General features: G+C 46.2%; 1 protein-coding gene across 2 annotated transcripts in view; it reads right to left on the bottom strand.

Moving 5' to 3' along the window:
• The window catches only part of LOC121871521 (T-box transcription factor TBX1-A-like), a 139,460-nt gene extending 115,377 nt beyond the window's left edge, over positions 1–24,083 (bottom strand). For both annotated transcript variants that reach the window (XM_042373935.1, XM_042373934.1), the window contains exon 1: positions 23,528–24,083. In XM_042373935.1, the coding sequence (XP_042229869.1) occupies positions 23,528–23,747 (220 nt within the window). In that variant the 5' untranslated portion in view covers positions 23,748–24,083. The remainder of the gene's footprint in view (positions 1–23,527) is intronic.
• Between the last annotated feature and the right edge of the window lie 456 nt (positions 24,084–24,539).

Consider the following 24,539-nt stretch of genomic DNA (forward strand, 5'->3'; position numbering starts at 1 on the left):
TTGTGAGGTGTTGTGACTGAGGGAGTGGTGGTGGTGATGGTTGTGGGTGTTGTTACTGAGGAGGGTGGTGTGGTGGTGGTTGTGGGGTGTTGTGACTGAGGGAGTGGTGGTGGTGATGGTTGTGGGGTGTTGTGACTGAGGGAGTGGTGGTGGTGATGGCTGTGGGGGTGGACTGAGGGAGGGTGGTGGTTATGTTGGGGCGTGTTGTGACTGAGGGAGTGGTGGTGGTGATGGTTGTGGAGGGTGTTGTGACTGAGGGAGTGGTGTGATGGTTGTGAGGGTGTTGTGACTGAGGAGGTGGTGGTGGTTGTGAGGATGTTGTGACGAGGGGAGTGGTGGGGTGATGGCTGTGAGGGTTGTGACCGGAGGGAGTGGTGGTGGTGGCAGGCGGGTCAGGAGGGCATGCCAGACGAGGAGTGGTGGTGGTGGCAGGAGGATGTGACTGAGGGAGTGGTGGTGGTGGTGATGGTTGTGGAGGGTGTGACTGAGGGAGTGGTGGTGGTGGTGGTGGTACTGTGGAGGGTGTTGTGACTGAGGGAGGGTGGTGGTGGTGGCTGTGAGGATGCTGTGACTGAGGGAGGGTGGGTGGTGGTGATGGTTGTAGGGTTGTGACTGAGGGGCGGTGGTGGTGGTGGTGGCGGGAGGATGCTGCACTGAGGGAGTGGTGGTGTGGTGATGGTGAGGGTGTTGTGACTGAGGAGTGGTGGTGGTAGGGGACTGAGGGAGTGGTGGTGGTGGTGATAGTTGTGAGGGTGTTGTGACTGAGGGAGGAGGTGGTGGTGGTGGCTGTGAGGGTGGACTGGAGGTGGTGGTGGTGGTATGAGGTGACGGGAGTGGTGGCGGTGAGGATGCGTGACTGAGGAGTGGTGGTGGTGGTGATGGCTGTGAGGGTGTTGTGACTGAGGGAGTGGTGGTGGTGGTGGTGGCTGTAGGATGCTGTGACTGAGGGAGTGGTGGTGGTGGTGATGGCTGCAGGGTGCTGGACTGAGGGATGGTGGTGGTGGCTGAGATGCTGTGACTGAGGGGAGTGGTGGTGGCTGTGAGGGTGTTGTGACTGAGGAGTGGTGGTGGGCATGAGGATGCGTACTGAGGGGGGTATGATGGTCAGAGGGTGTTGTGACTGAGGGAGTGGTGGTGGTGGTGGTGTTGTGACTGAGGAGGGTGGTGGTGGTGGTGATGGTTCTGAGGGTGTTGTGACTGAGGGAGTGGTGGTGGAGGTAATGTGAGATGTGACTGAGAGTGGTGGTGTGATGTGAGGGTGTTGTGACTGAGGGAGTGGTGGTGGTGGTGGTGGTGGTGTTGTAATTGAGTGAGTGGTGGTGGTGGTGGTGGTGGTGGTGATGGTTGTGAGGGTGTTGTGACTGAAGGTTGGTGGTGGTGATGGTTGTGGGGTGTTGTGGCTGAGGGTGGTGGTGATGATGGTTGTGGGGGTGTTGTGACTGAGGAGTGTGGTGGTGGTGATGGTTGTGGAGGTGTTTGTGACTGAGGGTGGTGTGGTGGTGATGGTTGAGGGTGTTGTGACTGATGGGTGGTGGTGGTGATGGTTGTGAGGGTGTTGTGACTGAAGGGTGGTGGTGGTGATGGTTGTGGGGTGCTGGCTGAGGGAGTGGTGGTGGTGATGGTTGAGGGGTGTTGTGACTGAGGTGGTGGTGGTGGTGGTTGTGGGGGTGTGTGACTGAGGGGTGGTGGTGATGATGGTTGTGGGGTGTTGTGACTGGGGGTGGTGTGGTGGTGATGGTTGTGGGGGTGTTGTGACTGAGGAGTGGTGGTGGTGGTGGTTGTGGGGTGTTGTGACTGAGGGTGGTGGTGGTGATGGTTATGGGGGTGTTGTGACTGAGGGTGGTGGTGGTGATGGTTATGGGGGTGTTGTGACTGGGGAGTGGTGGTGATGATGGTTGTGGGGTGTTGTGACTGAGGTGGTGGTGGTGATGGTTATGGGGTGTTGTGACTGAGAAGTGGTGGTGGTGATGGTTGTGAGGGTGTTGTGACTAGGGGTGGTGGTGGTGATGGTTTGGGGTGTTGTGACTGAGGGTGTGTGGTGGTGATGTTTGTGGGGGTGTTGTGACTGGGGGTGGTGGTGGTGATGGTTGTGGGGGTGTTGTGACTGAGAGTGGTGGTGGGTGATGGTTGTGAGGTGTTGTGACTGAGGTGGTGGTGGTGATGGTTGTGGGGATGTTGTGACTGAGGGAGTGGTGGTGGTGGTGATGGTTGTGAGGTGTTGACTGAGGTGGTGGTGGTGATGGTTGTGGGGTTTGTGACTGAGGATGGTGGTGGTGGTGGTGGTTGTGGGGGTGTTGTGACTGAGAAGTGGGTGGTGGTGATGGTTGTGGGGGTGTTGTGACTGAGAGTGGTGGTGGTGGGTGATGGTTGTGAGGGTGTTGTGACTGAGGGGAGTGGTGGTGGTGATGGTTGTGGGGCGTTGTGACTGAGGGGTGGTGGTGGTTATGGTTGTGGGGTGTTGTGACTGAGGTGGTGGTGATGGTTGTAGGGGTGTTGTGACTGAGGGTGGGTGGTGGTGGTTGTGAGGGTGTTGTGACTGAGGTGGTGGTGGTGGTGATGGTTGTAGGGTGTTGTGACTGAGGTGGTGGAGGTGGGTGGTGGTGGTTGTGAGGAGTGTTGTGACTGAGGGAATTGGTGGTGGTGGTTGTGAGGATGCTGTGACTGAGGGAGTGGTGGTGGTGGTGATGGTTGTGAGGTGTTGTGACTGAGGGTGGTGGTGGTGGTGGTGGTTGTGGGGATGCTGTGACTGAGGGTGGTGGTGGTGGTGATGGTTTGGGGGTGGTGACTGGGGGTGGTGGTGGTGGTGGTGGCTGTGAGGGTGTTGGCTGAGGGGGTGGTGGTGTGGTGGTGGTGGTTGCTGAGGTGTTGTGAGGTGGTGGTGGTGGTGATGGTTGTGAGGTGTTGTGACTGAGGTGGTGGTGGTGGTGGTGGTGTGAGGTGTTGTGACTAGAGATGGTGGTGGTGGGTGGTTGTGAGGTGTTGAGCTGAGGTGGTGTGGTGGTGGTGGTTGTGAGGGGTGTGTGACTGAGGGAGTGGTGGTGTGGTGATGGTTGTGAGGGTGTTGTGACTGAGGGGTGGTGAGGTGGTGGTGGTGGTTGTGGGTCTGTGACTGAGGTGGTGGTGGTGGTGATGGTTGTGGGGTGTTGTGACTGAGGGAGTGGGTGGTGGTGGTGGTGGTTGTGGGTCTGGTGACTGAGGGAGTGGTGGTGGTGGTGATGGTTGTGAGGGTGTTGTGACTGAGGTGGTGGTGGTGGTGGTGGTTGTGGGGATGCTGTGACTGAGAGTGGTGGTGTGGTGATGGTTGTGAGGGTGTTGTGACTGAGGGGTGGTGGTGGTGGGTGGTGGTTGTGAGGATGCTGTGACTGAGGGGTGGTGGTGGTGGTGGTTGTGGGGGTGTTGTGACTGGGGAGTGTGGTGGTGGGTGGTGGTGTGGTGTGACTGGGGGTGGTGGTGGTGGTGGTGGTGGTTCTGGGGGTGTTGTGACTGAGGGGGTGGTGGTGGGTGGTGATGGTTGTGGGGATGCTGTGACTGGGGGTGGTGGGTGGTGGTGATGGTTGTGAGGTGTTGTGACTGAGGTGGTGGTGGTGGTGGTGGTGGTGTTGTGACTGAGGGGTGGTGGTGGTGATGGTTCTGAGGTGTTGTGACTGAGGTGGTGGTGGTGATGGTTGTGGGGTGTTGTGACTGAGGGAGTGGTGGTGGTGGTGGTGAGGTGGTGGTGGTGTTGTGACAGGGGTGGTGAGGTGGTGGTGGTGGTGGTGATGATGGTTCCTGAGGGTGTTGTGACTGAGGGGTGGTGGTGGTGGTGATGGTTGTGAGGGTGTTGTGACTGAGGGTGGTGGTGATGGTTGTGGGGGTGTTGTGACTGAGGGTGGTGGTGGTGGTGATGGTTGTGGGGTGCTGTGACTGAGGGGTGGTGGTGGTGATGGTTGTGAGGTGCTGTGACTGAGGTGGTGGTGGTGATGTTGTGGGGTGTTGGTGACTGAGGGAGTGGTGGTGATGGTTGTGGGGGTGTTGTGACTGAGGTGGTGGTTGGTGATGGTTGTGTGGTGTTGACTGAGGTGGTGGTGATGGTGATTGTTGCTGGGGTGTTGTGACTGAGGAGTGGTGGTGGTGGTGGTGTGGTGATTGTTGTGAGGTGTTGTGACTGAGGGAGTGGTGGTGGTGGTGATGGTGATGTTGTGGGGGTGTTGTGACTGAGGGGAGTGGTGGTGGTGGTGGTGATGGTTGTGAGGGTGTTGTGACTGAGGGAGTGGTGGTGGTGATGGTTGTGGGGGTGCTGTGACTGAGGGGTGGTGGTGGTTGTGAGGTGTTGTTGGGGGTGGTGATGGTTGTGAGGTGTTGTGACTGAGGAGTGGTGGTGGTGGTGATGGTTGTGAGGGTGTTGTGACTGAAGTGGTGGTGATGGTGATTGTTGTGGGGGTGTTGTGACTTAGGGTTGGTGGTGATGGTTGTGAGGGTGTTGTGACTGAGGAGTGGTGGTGGTGGTGATGGTTGTGAGGGTGTTGTGACTGAGGGTGGTGGTGATGGTGATGGAGTGTGCTGTGACTGAGGGGTGGTGGTGGTGGTGATGGTTGTGGGGTGTTGTGACTGAGTGAGTGGTGGTGTGGTGATGGTTGTGGAGTGTTTGTGACTGAGGTGGAGTGGTGGTGATGGTTGTGAGGGTGTTTGACAGCTGGGGGTGGTGGTGATGGTGATGGTTGTGAGGGTGTTGTGACTGAGAGTGGTGGTGTGGTGGTGGTAGTGGTTGTAGGGGTGTGTGTGACTGAGGAGTGGTGGTGATGGTTGTGAGGTGTTGTGACTGAGGGAGTGGTGGTGGTGATGGTTGTGAGTGCTGTGACTGAGGAGTGGTGGTGGTGATGGTTGTGAGGTGTTGTGACTGAGGGTGGTGGTGGTGATGGTTGTGAGGGTGTTGTGACTGAGGGTGGTGGTGGTGGTGATGGTGTGTGAGGGTGTTGTGACTGAGGGGTGGTGGTGATGGTGATTGTTGTGAGGTGTTCTGACTTAGGGAGTGGTGGTGATGGTTGTGAGGTGTTGACTGAGGGTGGTGGTGATGGTGATGGTTGTGAGGTGTTGTGACTGAGGGTGAGTGGTGTGGTGATGAGTGTGCTGTGACTGAGGTGGTGGTGGTGGTGATGGTTGTGAGGTGTTGTGACTGAGTGAGTGGTGGTGTGATGGTTGTGGGGGTGTTGTGACTGAGGTGGTGGTGGTGGTGATGGTTGTGAGGTGTTGTGACTGAGGAGTGGTGGTGGTGGTGATGGTTGTGAGGTGCTGTGACTGAGGAGTGGTGGTGGTGTGATGGTTGTGGGGTGTTGTGACTGAGGAGTGGTGTGGTGATGGTTGTGAGGTGTTGTGACTGAGGGGTGAGTGGTGGTAATGGTTGTGAGGGTGTTGATGACTGAGGGAGTGGTGGTGGGTGATGGTTGTGAGGGTGTTGTGACTGAGGGTGGTGGTGATGGTTGTGAGGTGTTGTGACTGAGGGTGGTGGTGGCGGTCGTTGTCAAGGGTGTTGTGACTTGAGGAGTGGTGGTGGTGGGTGGTTGTGGGGGTGTTGTGACTGTGGGGTGGTGGTGGTGGTTGTGGTGTTGTGACTGAAGTGGTGGTGGTGGTTGTGAGGTGTTGTGACTGAGGTGGTGGTGGTGGTTGTTGTGGGGGTGTTGTGACTGAGGTGGTGGTGGCGGTCGTTGTCAAGGGTGTTGTGACTGAAGTGGTGGTGGCGGTCGTTGTCAGGTGTTGTGACTGAGGGAGTGGTGGTGGCGGTCGTTGTAAGTGTTGTGACTGAGAGTGGTGGTGGTGGTTGTTGTGAGGTGTTGTGACTGAGGTGGTGGTGGTGGTGGTGGTGGTTGTGACTGAGGGTGGTGGTGGTGGTGGTGGTGGTTCTGAGGTGCTGTGACTGAGGTGAGTGGTGGTGATGGTTGTGGTGGTGTTGTGACTGAAAGTGGTGGTTGTGAGGGTGTTGTGAGGGTGTTGTGACTGAGGGTGGTGGCGTGATGGTTGTGAGGTGCTGTGACTGAGGGTGGTGGTGGCAGTCGTTGTAAGGGTGTTGTGACTGAGGGAGTGGTGGTGGTGGTGGTCGTGAGGTGCTGTGACTGAGGTGGTGGTGATGGTTGTGAGGTGCTGTGACTGGGGAGTGGTGGTGGTGGTGGTTGTGAGGGTGTTGTGACTGAGAGTGGTGGTGGTTATGGTTCTGAGGTGTTGTGACTGAGGGTGGGTGGTGGTGATGGTTGTAGTGGTGTTGTGACTGAGGAGTGGTGGTGGCGGTCGTTGTCAGGGTGTTGTGACTGAGAAGTGGTGGTGGTGATGGTTGTGGTGGTGTTGTGACTGAGGGAGTGGTGGTGGCAGTCGTTGTAAGGGTGTTGTGACTAGAAGTGGTGGTGGTGGTGGTGGTGTTGTGCCTGAGGAGTGGTGGTGGTGGTGGTTGTGGGGTGTTGTGACTGTGGGAGTGGTGGTGGTGGTGATGGTTGTGAGGGTGTTGTGACCGAGGGAGTGGTGGTGGTGTTGGTTGTGGGGGTGCGGGTGCTATGACTGAGGGAGTGGTGGTGGGGGGGTTGTTATGACTGAGAAAGTGGTGGTAGTGGTGGTACGGGAGTGGTGGCGGTGGTTGTGAGGGAGTCACCTGATCACAGTGCTGTCAGGTTTGCTGCTGTCATCTGTACACAAGTACTGTACTTCCTGTGTATTCATCCCTCACTTTCACTTCGCTTCTCTTCCTTCCCTTTCATCCCTTATCTCTCACCTCCTTTAACTCCCCGTCCTTTCCTTTTTCTTCATTTCCTTCCTCTTATTTAACCCTAGAAAGTAGAAGATACGGTTAGTGAATAGAATGGCCGACTGTATCTGAACGGTCACGCGGGCACTATAACATTCTCTTTACCTATAACAACATGACCTGAATTTTTGCAAGTTTTTCATTCATTGCAGCGTACGGGGGGGGTTCAGTGGCCCTCTAATTGAAAATAATATTTGAAAATCCTGTAAGAAAGTCGAGTTGTTATGTTGTGAACACAATAAGTTAAGTTAGGTTATGAAACACAATGTCTACTCACAAAGAAATTCTGCTCTGTTAACCCAGTGTTTGTGTAGAAGTTGTAATTCTTATATACTTGTTTGGGTAAATTTACATATGGGTGAGGTAAAGTAGCTCACTAGTCCCTGTAAACAGTATAGCACGGCCCCACCTGAACCCGTCGAAATCTCTTTATAATAAATTACATAATGTCGACCCACTTACCTTCCAATTCCCTCCTTTGAAAGCATGAAAATTGAAGGAAACGTTAGTATTTTTCATCACTTATTTGATAGATATAATCAGTTTAAATGTGAGAATGTAATAGTGATGCAGCTAAATTTGTGTAATTTTTCTCTCAACAACTGCACTAAGACTGCAGCTAAGTTACCGTAACTGTTCGCAACATACAAAAAAAATGCAGCTCAGTTTACAAAGTAAAAATAAGCAGTGATAAACAGCGTGTTCGTTTACATACAGATATCGGACTACAAACAACTTTATTCTAGCTGACGAGTGTGTTTAGGCATGGCGCAACTGAGCGGGTTTTGTGTGTCAACAAAACTTCACAACACGAGGGGAATGCTGGTATCTGTAAAAGGATGAAATTATTATAGTTTTAATATATTAATTATTAAAGACTTAACTCGCATATTTGTAGGTATTTTACGCATGGAAATCACATGAAAAAAAAAAATGTGGGTAGGTCGCCGTACACTACTTTCCGCTCGCAACCAAAGCTGACAATGGCAAACCAACCTAAGGTTGGCATCCTTTGCTCTCGAGCTTCCAGTGCCAGCAGTTGATTAACAGAAGGAAGCCCTAGACTTGGTTGGCTATGAATCTGTTGGAAGTCTTCAGGATAATTGATCGATTAAACCATATAATATAATACAATTAATGATATTTTTTTCATATAATTTATTTATTTGTCCGTTTCCTGACTTAAGTTTCGTTTAGGTAATTATAACGGAAACTAAACCAGAAATTGTTAAATGTTTGAAAATTATGAGATTACATTAGGTTTCCTATTAATTCGCGATCACTTTACCTGATTTCTTAATAAAAGGCAACTTACTGTACGTTCATCTCATTTTTTATTTGCACATTTAAGATTCATTTTAAATATTATGTGGTGAAAAAGAAATTGACACATATGAAAACAAGTTTTGTTATTACTAAAAATCACAAACAACGGCAAACTACATGGGGAACATTTTATACAATGGCCGCAACCACTTATGGACGTTTCGGCTGCAGCCACCTATGGACGTTTCGGCAGCGTGCACCTATGTACTTTTAGGCCGCAGCCACCGCTAGGCTGCAGCCACCTGTGGTCGTTTAGGCAGCAGCCACCTCTGGACGTTTCTGCCGCAGCCACCTGTAGACGTTTAGGCAGCGGCCAACTATGGACGTTTCGGCCGCAGCCGCCTGGCGTTTAGGCCTCAGCCACCTATGGTCGTTTAGGCCACAGTCACCTATGGTCATTTAAGCCATAGCCACCTATGGACGTTTAGGCCACAGCCACCTATGGTCATTTAGGCCACAGCCACCTATGGTCGTTTAGGCCACAACCACCTATGGTCATTTAGGCCGCAGCCACCTATGGTCGTTTAGGCCACAACCACCTATGGTCATTTAGGCCGCAGCCACCTATGGACGTTTAGGCCGCAGCCACCTATGGTCGTTTAGGCCACAACCACCTATGGTCATTTAGGCCGCAGCCACCTATGGACGTTTAGGCCGCAGCCAACAATTGATGTTTCGGCAGCCGCTAACTGGACGTTTCGGCTACAGCCACCTATGGACGTTTAGGCCTCAGCTACCTGTGGTAGTTTAGGCCGCAGCCACCTATGGTCGTTTAGGCTGTGGTCGTTTAGACCACAGCCACCTATGGACGTTTCGGCCACAGCTAACAATGAACGTTTCAGCAGTGGCTACCTATGGACATTTCGGCAGCGGCTAATCATGGACGTTTCGGCAGCGGCCACCTATGGACGTTTCGGCAGCGGCCAACTATGGACGTTTCGGCAGCGGCCAACTAGGACTTTAGGCCACAGCCAACAATGGACGTTTCGGCAGCGGCCACCTATGGACGTTTCAGCAGCGGCTACCTATGGACGTTTCGCGGCCAACTATGGACTTTTCGGCAGAGGCCAACTATGGACGTTTCGGCAGCGGCCAACTATGGACGTTTCGGCAGCGGCCACCTAGGATGTTTCAGCAGCGGCCAACTATGGACGTTTCGGCAGCGGCCACCTATGGATGTTTCAGCAGAGGCCAACTATGGACGTTTCGGCAGCGGCCACCTATGGATGTTCGGCAGCGGCCAACTATGAACGTTTCAGCAACGGCCACCTATGGATGTTTCGGCAGCGGCCAACTATGGACGTTTCGGCAGCGTCCACCATGGACGTTTCGGCAGCGGCCAACTATGGACGTTTCGGCAGCGGCCAACTATGGACGTTTCGGCAGCGGCCACCTATGGATGTTTCGGCAGCGGCCACCTATGGATGTTTCAGCAGCGGCCACCTATGGATGTTTCGGCAGCGGCCAACTTGGACGTTTCGGCAGCGTCCACCTGTGGACGTTTCGGCAGCGGCCAACTATGGACGTTCGGCAGCGGCCAACTGGCGATTTCCGGCAGCGGCCACCTATGGATGTTTCGGCAGCGGCCACCTATGGATGTTTCAGCAGCGGCCACCTGGATGTTTTCGCAGCGGCCAACTATGGACGTTTCGGGCGCGGCTACCGGATGTTTCGGCAGCGGCCACCTATGGATGTTTCAGCAGCGGCCAACTATGAACGTTTCAGCAACGGCCACCTATGGATGTTTCGGCAGCGGCCAACTATGGACGTTTCGGCAGCGTCCACCTATGAACGTTCCGGCAGCGGCCAACTATGAACGTTTCAGCAGCGGCCAACTATGAACGTTTCAGCAACGGCGGCCAATGGATGTTTCGGCAGCGGCCAACTAGGACGTTTCGGCAGCGGCCAACTATGACGTTTCGGCAGCGCCAACTATGAACGTTTCAGCAACGGCCACCTATGGATGTTTCGGCAGCGGCCAACTATGGACGTTGGCAGCGTCCACCTATGGACGTTTCGGCAGCGGCCAACTATGAACGTTTCAGCAGCGGCCAACTATGAACGTTTCAGCAACGGCCACCTATGGATGTTTCGGCAGCGGCCAACTATGGACGTTTCGGCAGCGTCCACCTATGGACGTTTCGGCAGCGGCCAATCATGAACGTTTCGGCAGCGGCCAACTATGGACGTTTCGGCAGCGGCCAACTGTGGACGTTTCAGCAGCGGCCAACTATAAACGTTTCAGCAGCGGCCAATGGGATGTTTCGCAGCGGCCAACTATGGATTTCGGCAGCGTCCACCTATGGACGTTTCGCCAATCATGAACGTTTCGGCAGCGGCTAACTATGGACGTTTCGGCAGCGGCCAACTATGGACGTTTCAGCAGCGGCCAACTATGAACGTTTCAGCAGCGGCCACCTATGGACGTTTCGGCCGGCCACCTATGGACGTTGCGGCATCTTTAAAATTAATATAATTAACTTGTAATTCATTTTACACATTATACTCGTGTTCATATTACTTTCAAGGTCAACTAACTCAGATTTTATCCACGGATCTCGTGGATGTGGGGAAGATTGAAATAATCTAAGAAATTTGTTTTGCAAAATCTTATTGAAAAAATTTGAATAAAAGAAAAGGTAAATATATGTTTTTCACCCCCTATCCCTGTACCAACCTCGCGCCCCCAGTTTGGGAACCACTGATTTAAATTAAGTTACACGCGCTCTGGAGTTGTGAATATTGTGATGATTAGCTTGATTAATTAACAATGACTAAGTGTACGCATATATTTTGCTTCATTGTCAGAAATATTTCGGTCTTTGTGGTGGATTATCAGTGAAGGAAGCGGTCACTACTGTACATTGTCTCGAGTCATGGTACAAGAGTTTTAATGGCTCTTCATGACCATTGAACGATTATCCTAAAAATCAGTGTCTTGAAGAATGACTTCTTGGTCAGAACAAAGACACATTTGCAAACGCCTTGGTTAAGGACGTTCAGGTGACGGACAAGTCGAAGGGAATGATTGAAACCCGCCTATTGACGCATTCAATATTTATTGATGTGTTCAAAACCTGCAGAGAACAAGGCGTTCATTAGTATTACATGGTGATCTATCTGATACATAATTAGTTAGTCTCACACAATTTATCTTAATTATAATTGATTATTAATCATAATGACATGATACAAAGTTCATAACTCTATTAGTTTTAGTTACACTTCATTCCGCGTTGTTTTATTGCTCCAGATAAGGCAAGAACGAGTTGGCATTAGTCCACAATATTTTAGTACTGAGGGGTATACACTTTGGCTGCACTTACAAGTGCGGGTCAGTGAACCAGTATGGTGTTCCAAGGGAAAATAGTACTGTGTAAATTGTTCCAGCACAAAACTCGGCCAGGATTGGGAGTCGGTGTTCACCATTGCTAGCAGAGGGCTGGTCCTCACAGCAGAGGGCGATCTGCCTGGAGGCCAGGCGGCCACGCCACCCTCTAAAGTAAACCATACACTCAGCAGAATCAGGACCTCTTGTCCGTAAACACCCCCCCACCAATGTTTGTTCGTGCAGCAAACGCCAGCACTTGACGTCAGCACTGACGCCAGCGGCGATAACACAGTAATTACTTCTCTTTTGATCTGCTAATTTTTTTGTGTCAGTTAATTTGTGAACACTGAGCGGTGATGGTCTGATCCTCCAGTTCATATATTGTAATCCAAGTCGCAATCATCTTGTCATTGATGTACATTTTGTGCTTCCGGGTGGTATGACTTGCTGGGCCTCTGATCCCTGTGTGCCCGGGAAGTAGTGTACACTTCCTTCAGTACAGAAAGTCTGCACAATGACGAGTAGGGAGGTACAGTAATGAGACTGGTGTTAGCTGGTGGTGAGGGTCTGACTTGCTCTCTCTCTCTTTGTTTATGCATTGTGGAGTGATTGTATATTAAACTACAACTTGTGTTTGAAGAACAGGTTTGTTGGCTGAGCGTAAAGCTTCGCTGTCAAGGGGAAAAATAAATGCTGAAGTACAGACATGGAGCTGTCGGTGATGTAGTCACAACATCTGGTGGTGTAGTGACAGACATATGTAAACATGTTTCAGAGTGAAGTACAGAAATATTAAGTTGAGACTTCTTTGTATGTGGAAGGTATTATAAAGATGAGCTACTGTAGGTGAGGACACCACGCTGGTGGTTGTGATAACCCACGGCGGGATAGTCAGGGCCATATCATTTATGATTATATATTAAGTATACTGAGAAGTCTTACGGTGTTCATCCTACTGTAGTTCTGAACCATTTTTCTATATACGGTTTGTGCTTTGCGTCGAGTGGTTGGTGCCATGCATTGAGTTAAAGTTTCGTTATGTCCTTGTAAGGTCGCTCGAAGAGGATAGTTGTGACTGGTACGTTAATTACTGGTAGATTCGTCTCAGCATTGAAGTTAACGACTTTTGTCGCTCGAGTCTCGGAGCTCCAGTAATGTATCTCTTATAGCTTCACTGGGGGTAGTTGCGAGCGTTTTTTCGCAATGTTTTATGAGAAGACGGAGGGTGATGAAAGATGTAGTGTTTGCCGTGAGTATGGAATGGCAATAGTTTTTCCACCAAAAAAGCTTGCATGAAATTTCTCTTTTTATTCTACATTTTCTGGTTTTGTTTCTAAGCGTAAATTCAAATGTATTGGTCGACACACTGTAACTATATATTTAACTAATATATTGGGAGCTGATATATTGTGACCGCAATTTTCAGGGCAAATGATTCTGCATCGGCTCAAGTATAACGCGAAATTAGTGGAAAAGTCGTTAAATTTAGACAAGTGACTTCTGCGTTGTCTCCAACACAGCAGGAGCAGGACCTGTCCGTCCACCCGTCCCTGTTGTGTATATCAGAGTTATGAACGAGAACAACTTGAGATAATATCATCAACACGCCTGATTATTTGTATAGATTTAAGTTCATGGATTCCAGTCGATGTAACTGATTCTTGTTCCCAAATATCAACTAAAAGCCACAGACATGTCCCTGAAGATGCCTGCCAGTACGGTACAGTGTATGGGGTGTCGGTGACCCTACTATACACTAGATACTGGTGCTGTGTATTAATTAATTAATTTATTTTTTATGGGCATTAGCCCACCCGGGCACAGATTATTTTTAATGACCCACATTAAGGCGGGGTGAGGGGAGATATTATAATAATAATAATAATAATAATAATAATAATAATAATAATAATAATAATAATAATAATAATAATAAATTAATATAAATAAATAACAATTATAATAAATAATAATAATAATAACAATAACAATTATTATACAAAACTAGTAGTAGAGCCATAAATAAAAAAATAAAAAGTGAGAAATGATATATGTATGTTGTGTTGTGAAAATAAAAGAAACAGTTGAGACCCTGCAATTGTGTGTAAATGAGGCAGAAAGTCAGATCAGCAACCTGGGACTTGGTCACAATTTTCGTGATGCCATATAGCAGCAGGGTCTACCATTAGACAACACATTATGCTTCCAATATCTTCCCAGGCGGTAGTACCTCCCTGTTTGATAGCTGCCTACTACCTACTATATATACTGGTATATGAAAATTTTTTTGAACAAAGTGGCCGAAATATTGCTATTTTAATTGGATCGTGTGTGTGTGTGTGTGTGTGTGTGTGTGTAATGTCGCTGCCATTTTCAGAACACTCTGTCCACTCCTTCAGTAGTTTTCACGTTTACAGGAATGATCGACCACGAACACGACTCACACAGGACGACGACCAGCTAAGTTGATCGGGGATAATTTTGATGTTTGAAGTCAGGATTTGTTAGTGTTCTTTTAGGTGAGTATGAAGGCTTGATGAGCTTACTAGCGAATGGACGTCGATGAGGATTTATTGGCGTTCGTGAATTTGGTAGGATTCATTGACGTTTTTTTATGAGCGTATGAACGTCTTTTAAGTATTCGTTGATGTTTTTACAAACGCATGAACGCCTAAGCAGTTTATTTGTCGTTCTTACAAAATAGTGTAGCGGTATTTGAGAGAATTTGTTACAGTTTTACAAGTATACGAACGTCTTAACATAACTTACTTATTTACGTTCCTGGATATGTATGAATGTAAAAGAATTTATCGGTCTTCTTTCAAGTGCGTCTGTGTATGATAGAACTTGATGTTGTTCCTAAAGAGAGAGAGATGTGGAAGAATGTCATATATATATATATATATATATATATATATATATATATATATATATATATATATATATATATATATATATATATATATATATATATATATATATATATATATATATATATATATATATATATATATATATATACACACAGTATATATAGCATATTTCCTGCACGTTTGTCTATTGGTTCCACTTTTATGATGTTGACACCACAAGGGAACTACTTTACCTGCACATAATTGGTTTTAGACACATTTATAATCGTATCTTGGTTAAGACTCCACTTTAAGGTAATTTACGATACGCTTTTCAGTTTCATTATCCCCAAACATTGCTCTCAGATACATCCTCTTCCGTCCCACGTCTATCTTCCCCCTTCCTTTAGCTCAAGCTTCCCCTGTATTATCAAGTGCCCTTATTACCTTCTCCCCCTGTGTTACTATATGATTCGGTTCATCATTCATTGTCCCATTCACTCCCAGATACTGTACCTGAAACGCCTTACTTTTCTCTGTCTACGTCAAGGTAACATATATTTCCTCCTGTTACTTTGTTTATTTTTTCATCACTTTGCCTTTGTTTACATTCACTATTGACTTTCTTTTTGTAAATTTTCTTTCAAACTCGAATATTTATATAAAAATTATATATATAAATCACCCACCAGAACAACTTGACTCGCTTTCCCATCTGCACCCATTGTTGTTATCCGTTAGACCAGTGGAGGCCAGACTTTTATGCAGGTAGGCCATTTTTTTTTTACCTTATGGCGTGCCAGTTTGTGTGTGTGTGTTCCTACTACAGTAACTATATTGTTGCGGCTGAATGAACCGTATTTGATTTGTAAATATAATAGAATCGGAACTTTAAAGGTAATTCAGTTATACGTATTTATAGAAAACTTCATATTGTATTCATGTATTATGTATAACTACAATTTGGTTCAAAACCAATTAGCTGTAGTTCTTACATAAACTTTGGGTTATTAATGTGATGTATGGCACTGATATGTTTTAAGAACTTTATTAAAATCTGTTTTCATCGTTGAACAGCCAACACGCAGTGTGTTTGTTAGGTGAGCAGCAGTGAGAACATTTCACTCTTTATATTTAACAATGTTTAACTCGTTAAAATGTATTTTCCAGTCCAATCATTATTAAACTCTCTACAATCACTATCAACCTTTCTCTTCTTCGTAATAGAAATAGACTGCGCCATAAAGTGTCTTAACATCTATATGAACGCTGTAATAATAAAACCGCCGATACACTACAGTATGTACGAATAACAGGCTGACAGCACTCAACCACTTGTTGCCTTTTTCTCGGTAACTGTAAACTGACGCACGACAGAGGCCCGATGGTGAGTGCAGAGTGTCAACGGGTTATTTTGTTTATATAATTGAAGCAGAAGTAAAGGTTAGTTTGTATTATATTTTTTTCGATTCTTTTATTATGTAAATGCACATCACTTTAAATTACATATCCTAAAGGTCCTTCATTACTGTTAGTGTCACCTCTATTTAACACTTTATTAACACATTCTTCACGCTCCCTGTAATAAACCTTTGGACAGTATTTGACAACTGTCAATTTACCTCAAACAATCTTAATACTTCTTACATTATTTTTTATCAACTTTAAAAAAAAGTCTTTCCCAGACTCTTAACATTTCATGAGGATTAGCCCTCAGCTTATTTCACCGTATTGCACATGAGGTATTAAATTAGGTTAGTGTATAGGGTGTGTTCACACCAAGGCCGGCACGGACATACACTGGCCCATATTGTCCGAACGAGTGAGTCAAGATAGCAACACTTATCTCACACTGTATTCGAATTATATCTAATTCGAATCTTTCGAATTTTATGGCAGAAAGAAGATACAGAGTCTCCCTCCATAGAAACACAGTGAGTCATGTAACAGGTATTAACTACGCTGAGAAACCCATAATACCCACCGCGGCGTCGCGTCGCATATCGTCTGTCACCGGATAATTTGCGTATTAATCATCTTCAGGTGAAATAAGATGGGGACTAATCATTATATGATCCAACTCTTCCTTATCTCCAGATACTTGTCCCTCATATTTCTTAATACAAACACTGAACCCGCACCCCGACCTCTGTTGGCACCACAGATAACTACCGTACTCCTTAATATTTTCCTAGCTACTCAGATCCCTTGTTCCCTTTATACACAGGAACTATACACAGTCTGCCGTTCTTCCACTTTATACACAGGAACTATACACAGTCTGCCGTTCTTCCACTTTATACACAGGAACTATACACACTCTGCCGTTCTTCCACTTTATACACAGGAACTATACACACTCTGCCGTTCTTCCACTTTATACACAGGAACTATACACACTCTGCCGTTCTTCCACTTTATACACAGGAACTATACACAGTCTGCCGTTCTTCCACTTTATACACAGGAACTATACACAGAACTATACACACTCTGCCGTTCTTCCACTTTATACACAGGAACTATACACACTCTGCCGTTCTTCCACTTTATACACAGGAACTATACACACTCTGCCGTTCTTCCACTTTATACACAAGAACTATACACAGTCTGCCGCCCTTCCACTTTATACACAGGAACTATACACACACTGCCGTCCCTCCACTTTATACACAGGAACTATACACACTCTGCCGTTCTTCCACTTTATACACAGGAACTATACACACTCTGCCGTTCTTGCACTTTATACACAGGAACTATACACACAGTCTGCCGCTCACCCTCCTATTTTTACCTCTACCATACGTAACCTATACAGTATATACACACCTGTCACTCACCTATACGTTTTTGCATTTTTACACTACTTCCATCCTTTCTTAATGCTTCATTATTGTTAACCTTGTTTACCACTTGCCTCACCTCTTAGCCATTGTTTGTATACCTGCACTGAATATGTTTGTTTTACCTGTATTTTCTAATTCAGGTTGCCCCCCCCACGCTTTTGTGTACATACATGCTAAATCAGTGTAAACAAGTTTGGCGATTTATTGAATGGATGTCTTATCGATCTATACATTTATACTGTATAATATACAGCATATATGTATAGATATGTAATACATTCATTATCGACTTGACAGTTCTCACATCCCATCTCATCCAGGGTCTCTCTCTCTCTCTCTCTCTCTCTCTCTGTGTGTACATAGAAATACAAAAGACACGCACACACACACACACACACACACACACACACTTGATAACCTTTTCCTAAATTATCTGTTTCTCTAAGACCTTTATCACCTATTTTCTTCATTTCTTCCTTGTTCCCTTCTCCTCGGGTCTTAGTATTTTGTCTTTCTCTTCTTCATAGATATAAACAAATAAATCAGTCCTCGACTCTTTCTATAAATTATATGTTTTATGGGAAGATTTGTATAATTTATATAACAAGTAATTTATATTTTTCGTCGCATTATGATGTGTATCTTTTTAATGGTTTCATTGACTTCCTTGGTAGTTTACAAGCTCATTCTCACTGCTGTATATTCTTTGTGTGTGTGTACAGTGGTGTATTCTGAATATTGTGTGTAAAATTTAATATATAGATTTAGAGATACAGATTATTTCTTCATCATATATACGGCAATGATTTTTAAGACTGACTCATATATACCGATATAAAATACTTCTGCCTTTATATAACAATACGCTCAAATATACGTCTTTTTAACTATTACCAACAAATATTCCTCAAAATTTAGTCAAGACCTATATATATATATATATATATATATATATATTTTTTTTTTAAGCTCAACCATATAGACACCGATTCGCACTTCACGTGACGAAATAAGGGAGAGGTGCACAATACGGGACAAAATATAAATATGTAAATAAATATATGAATACATAAATAAATAAATAAATAAATAGATAAATAAAATATTCCACAAGCGTACGTCGACAATGTTGTGTCCAAATTTCAGTCTCTTAGCTCAAAACCTGCCTGAGATATTAACTGGACAGCCAACCAAGACTCGTGGCAGACAAAGAGAGTGTTCTGCTGACCATCTCCCTTGAGCTCCACACGGCACCTGGAGGAGGAGCGGGGCGGGGCGGGGCGGGGCGGGGCGGGGCGGGGCGGGGCGGGGCGCAATAAAGACCGTGAAGACAGTGTGGCTTGGATTTCTATTTCTTTTTGTGATATAATATTAATGTTTTATTTAATTGTGTTTTATTAATGTGTAATATTCACCGTTTCCTCGTAAACATTGCATTATTACTTGATATTTTTTTATGTAATAGTTTATTTACGAGGTTCATTAAATCTAAATTAGATCTTTCAAAATTCTTGGAAGTAAAAAATGTCCGTGTCAAAATACAATATATACACAGTAAATGTTTAAATATATACCAACAAGACTGTACACATCGCTAATGGTCAAGGTTGTGACTGGTCACCAGTTAAGCGGTGGAGTGTTACGTCACCAGTTAAGAGGTGGAGTGTTACGTCACCAGTTAAGAGGTGGAGTGTTACGTCACCAGTTAAGAAGTGGAGTGTTACGTCACCAGTTAAGAGGTGGAGTGTTACGTCACCAGTTAAGAGGTGGAGTGTTACGTCACCAGTTAAGAGGTGGTGTGTTACGTCACCAGTTAAGAGGTGGAGTGTTACGTCACCAGTTAAGAGGTGGAGTGTTACGTCACCAGTTAAGAGGTGGAGTGTTACGTCACCAGTTAAGAGGTGGTGTGTTACGTCACCAGTTAAGAGGTGGAGTGTTACGTCAGTGGAGTGTTACGTCACCAGTTAAGAAGTGGAGTGTTACGTCACCAGTGTTACGTCACCAGTTAAGAGGTCACCAGGAGTGTTACGTCACCAGTTAAGAGAGTGTTACGGAGTGTTACGTCACCAGTTAAGAGGTGGAGTGTTACGTCACCAGTGGAGTGTTACGTCACCAGTTAAGTGGAGTGTTACGTCACCAGTTAAGGTGGAGTGTTACGTCACCAGTTAAGAGGTGGAGTGTTACGTCCAGTTAAGAGGTGGAGTGTTACGTTAAGTTACGTCACCAGTTAAGAGGGAGTGTTACGTCACCAGTTAAGTTACGTCACCAGTTGGAGTGTTACGTCACCACGTCACCAGTTAAGAGGTGGAGTGTTACGTCACCAGTTAAGTGGTGGAGTGTTACGTCACCAGTTAAGAAGTGGAGTGTTACGTCACCAGTTAAGAGGTGGAGTGTTACGTCACCAGTTAAGAAGTGGAGTGTTACTTCACCAGTTAAGAGGTGGAGTGTTACGTCACCAGTTAAGAGGTGGAGTGTTACGTCACCAGTTAAGAAGTGGAGTGTTACGTCACCCTGTTAAGCGGTGGAGTGTTACGTCACCAGTTAAGAGGTGGAGTGTTACGTTACCAGTTAAGAGGTGGAGTGTTACGTCACCGGTTAAGAGGTGGAGTTTAACGTCACCAGTTAAGAGGTGGAGTGTTACGTCACCAGTTAAGAGGTGAAGTGTTACGTCACCAGTTAAGAGGTGGAGTTTAACGTCACCAGTTAAGAGGTGGAGTGTTACGTCACCAGTTAAGAGGAAAATCATGTGGATCTGACTTTCAGTTATATGAACATAAGAAAATAAGGAGTCTGCAATAGGCCGGTTGGCCTGTGCATGGCAGCTCCTGTCGAGAGTTACTACCACTCTCTATCATCCATGAATCTATCTAGCCTCCTTTTGAAACTTTCCAGAGTTCCCGCACTTACTACAAAGTTGTTAAGCTTGTTCCACTCGTCCACCACCACCCTTCGTTATCTACAAGAACATAAGTATGGAGGAAACTACAGCGGGCCAATTGGCCCCTACTGGACAGTCCTGTTTACACCCAACCCCTATCGCTCATATATTCATCCACCCTATGTTTGAAGCTTTCCAGCGTGTTCGAGTTAATGATGATGTTTGGTAACTTGTTCTACTCATCCACTACTGTACTGTATTTCCAAACTAATGTTTACCTACCTCGCGCCTAATCAAAATTTGTCTAATTTAAAACCATTGGTACGAGTTCTCTCCTGGTTGGATAGTTTGAGTACCTTTGTTATATCACCTTTACTTAGCCCTGACTTCCATTTATACACCTCCACCATATCACCCCTCACTCTAAGTCTCTCGAGGGAGTGCAGATTTAGATGCTATAATCTGTCTCTGTACTCAAGGTTCCTAATGCCTGGGATTAGGCTTGTCATCCTCATCTGTATGCTTTCTAGGGATAAGATATCCATTCTGCAGTACGTTGGCCTAAACTGAGCTGTAGAATCTCAGTGGGGTTCTTACTCTATTGTTATATTTGTGGTAGCAATTTAAGTTGGTGAGTTGAGTTCGGTTAGATTTGGTTAGGTTAGGCTAAGGTTGGCTAGATTATGCTTGGGTAGGTTAGGTAAATCGGATCATATAAAGATTATCACCCCAAGCAAATTGCACCTGCTGATTAAGCACTCATACTTCACCTAAGTTATTTCAACCTAACACCATGACCACCTGACCTAACTTAACTTGACACCATGACCACCTAACCTCACCTGACCAAACACCATGACCACCTAACCTAACCTAACACCACCATCACCACCTAACCTAACACCACCATCACCACCTAACCAAACACCACCACCACCACCTAACCTAACACCACCATCACCACCTAACCTAACACCACCATCACCACCTAACCTAACACCACCATCACCACCTAACCCTAACACCACCATCACCACCCAACCTAACACCACCATCACCCACCCAACACCACCATCACCACCTAACCTAACACCACCACCTAACCTAACACCACCACCTAACAACACCATCACCACCTAACCTAACACCACCATCACCACCTAACCTAACACCACCACCACCCTAACCTAACACCACCATGACCACCTAACCTAACACCACCATCACCACCTAACCTACACCACCATCACCACCCAACCTAACACCACCATCACCACCATCACCACCTAACACCACCCATCACACCTACCAAACACCACCATCACCACCTAACCTAGCACCACCATCACCTAACCTAACACCACCATCACCACCTACACCACCATCACCACCATCACCACCTAACCCAACACCACCATCACCACCAACCTAACACCACCATCACCTAACCTAACACCACCATCACCACCCAACCTAACACCACCATCACCACCACCTCACCACCACCCTAACCTACCACCACCTAACCTAACACCACCATCACCACCTAACCTAACACCACCATCACCACCTAACACCACCACCTAACCTAACACCACCACCCCTAACCTAACACCACCATCACCACCCAACCTAACACCACCATCACCACCTAACCTAACACCACCATCACCACCTAACCTAACACCACCATCACCACCTAACACCACCATCACCACCCAACCAAACACCACCATCACCCCTAACACCACCATCACCACCTAACCTAACACCACCATCACCACCTAACCTAACACCACCACCACCACCACCTAACCCAGCACCATCACCACCTAACCTAACACCACCATCACCACCTAACCTAACACCACCATCACCACCTAACCTAACACCACCACACCACCATCACCACCTAACCTAACACCACCACCACCACCACCTAACCTAGCACCGCCAATCACCACCTAACCTAACACCACCATCACCACCTAACCTAACACCACCATCACCACCTAACCTAACACCACCACCACCACCTAACCTAGCACCGCCAATCACCACCTAACCTAACCTGACTTAACCTAACCTAATCCGAATTTAACCCAACCGAACTTATTTAAACGTAACCTATAACATAATCCCAACTTATTCTAGCCTAACCAAATTGAACCTAACTTAACTCTAACGTAATTTAACCTGACCAAAATAAACAAACCTGTCTTAACCTAATCTGAATTTGGATCTTTTCCCAAATTCGGACTGTATTGATTTTTTTAAAGTTAACTATTAAATGTAGAAATTTCTGCTGATTTCATATATGTAATTCTTTTTCTTTCTTTTTTCCGGAAATAAACCGTCAATGAATTATGTAATTTTTTTTGTTGCGTTAAGTTAGGTTAGGTTAGGTTAGTTTAGTTCTCCTTTAAATAATGAACACAACCACACAAAAACAATAGGCAGTCAATAAGTCAGGTTAGGTTAGATCAGATTCAGTTGATTTATTTAAACAAGATTTTTGTTATTTATCGCGATTAATAACGTATTGTTTGTATTGTGTTGGTGCAATGTGAAGGCGTGTAATTGTATACCGTAATTATGCGTGTATCTTTTGAACCATTAACTTCAGGAAAAAAATAAATATTTGAAATCGGCATAAAATTATACATTAAATACACCCCTTTAAAATATATATGCAGTATATATTAAGAAAACTAACACCAAAACAAATAACTGGTCGCTGGGTCAGTCGTCAATATAAAAAAAAAAATAAATAAAATAAAAATAATAAAATTGTCCGAATTTTGGCAAAGTTTCCTGAATTTAACCAAACCTTAATAAATATAACTTCCTAATCTACTCCAATCCGAGTTTAAATTAACCAATCCAGATTAAACAAACTTAACCCAATATTAAGTTTAACCTAACCTCAACTTTATACTATAGAGCTCTGTATACCGCGATCCTTAATTGTTTTGAATTATTTACTAAGACATGAAATTACCAAAAAATAAACGTTTTTTTTTTGGTAGATTGAGTGATCTGAAATCGACCGGACCTTCTAAATTATGTCACACCTTCAAAATTATGTCACACCTTCAAAATTATTTCACACCTTCAAAATTATTTCACACCTTCAAAATTATGTCACCTTCAAAATAATATGACACCTTCAAAACAATATGGCACTTTGAAACGATATAACACTTTGAAACGATATGACACTTTAAATCGATATGACACCTTCAAAACGATATGGCACTCGTGAAGATATTATATTGCATTTGAACCAGGGAATATATACGGGGAGGGGGATTACGGATATATTTTTATCTTATGTAAAATTCTGCTATATTATCATTCACCTTAGTACCCATACATCTTACATACTACACAATATACATCATACATCATACGCATGTAAAATATACGAGTCTATGCATTGTTTACACTGAGATTGTTGCTCGCTCACCATGTATACTGCGGGGATGTGTTCCATTATTATAACTAGGCTCTGAGACTTACCTTCCATTTCTTTCATGGGCGTGGTAGTATAGTGGGCGGGGAGAGCGGCGGCCGCCCACTCGTAGCAGCAGTCGGAGGAACGAGCGGCTAGACCGTGGGCGGTCACCAGAGGCCCGTGGGTCGCCGCCCCCTGGCCGCCCACGCCTGTCATCATGGAGACATCTCCCCTCTCTTGCCCATATGTGTTGCCCACGCCGCTCGGGTAACACTGAGCCTCCATACCTGCCGCCCACACCTGCTGATTCACCTCGTGCTAGCCCACCGCTGCTAGTCACACCTGCTAGTCACACCTGCTAGCCTACACCTTCTAGCCCACAACTGCCCGCCCACACCTGCTGTCGACTGCGGGTGTGTGGGCGGCGCTCTCTTGCTTGACGAACGCGCAAGTATCACATAAAGGAAGAACAAGAATTAAAAAAAAAATGGGTTGTATAGTACGAGGCGTTGAGGGGAGAGTGAGGGGTTGAGTGAGAGTGAGAGGCAGCTGAGTGAGAGTGAGTGAGGGGTTGAGTGAGGGGACTGGTGGTGACAGCGAGGCCTCGTCACCCCGCGCTTCCACTAGTTGAGGATTGACTGCTCAACTACCCTCGTCGTCGGCCTCCCGGGACCTCCCCTCAACCACCAAGACGGCAACACTAACTCAAAAAATACACCCCAGCAAGACGGCAACACTTAACTTAAAAAACATCAAAATCTTCCTTAATTTCCACCATAAATCTTTTCAATATAACGCATATATTATGAATCCGTCTTGCACCAAGTCCCTCTTTGTGACATTGTTGAGTTAAAATCATTTCAGTGATGCTAAAAAAAGAAGAAAAAAAAGATTTGTCAATCGTCGATGGTCCCGCCCACACTGGCTTCCGAATTTAAGGCTCTTTGTTTCCTCACTCTGCGATTGGCTTTCCCCTCGGCACTCTGCTGACGGCACTGCCTCTCATTGGAGAGACGGAGGGTGTGGGAGGAGCTACGGCAGGATGATAAGTCAGCGGGCGGAGCCCAGGAGCTTTGG

Source organism: Homarus americanus, unplaced genomic scaffold, assembly GCF_018991925.1.
Source record: "Homarus americanus isolate GMGI-L3 unplaced genomic scaffold, GMGI_Hamer_2.0 scaffold45698, whole genome shotgun sequence".
NCBI classification, from domain to species: Eukaryota; Metazoa; Arthropoda; class Malacostraca; order Decapoda; family Nephropidae; genus Homarus; species Homarus americanus.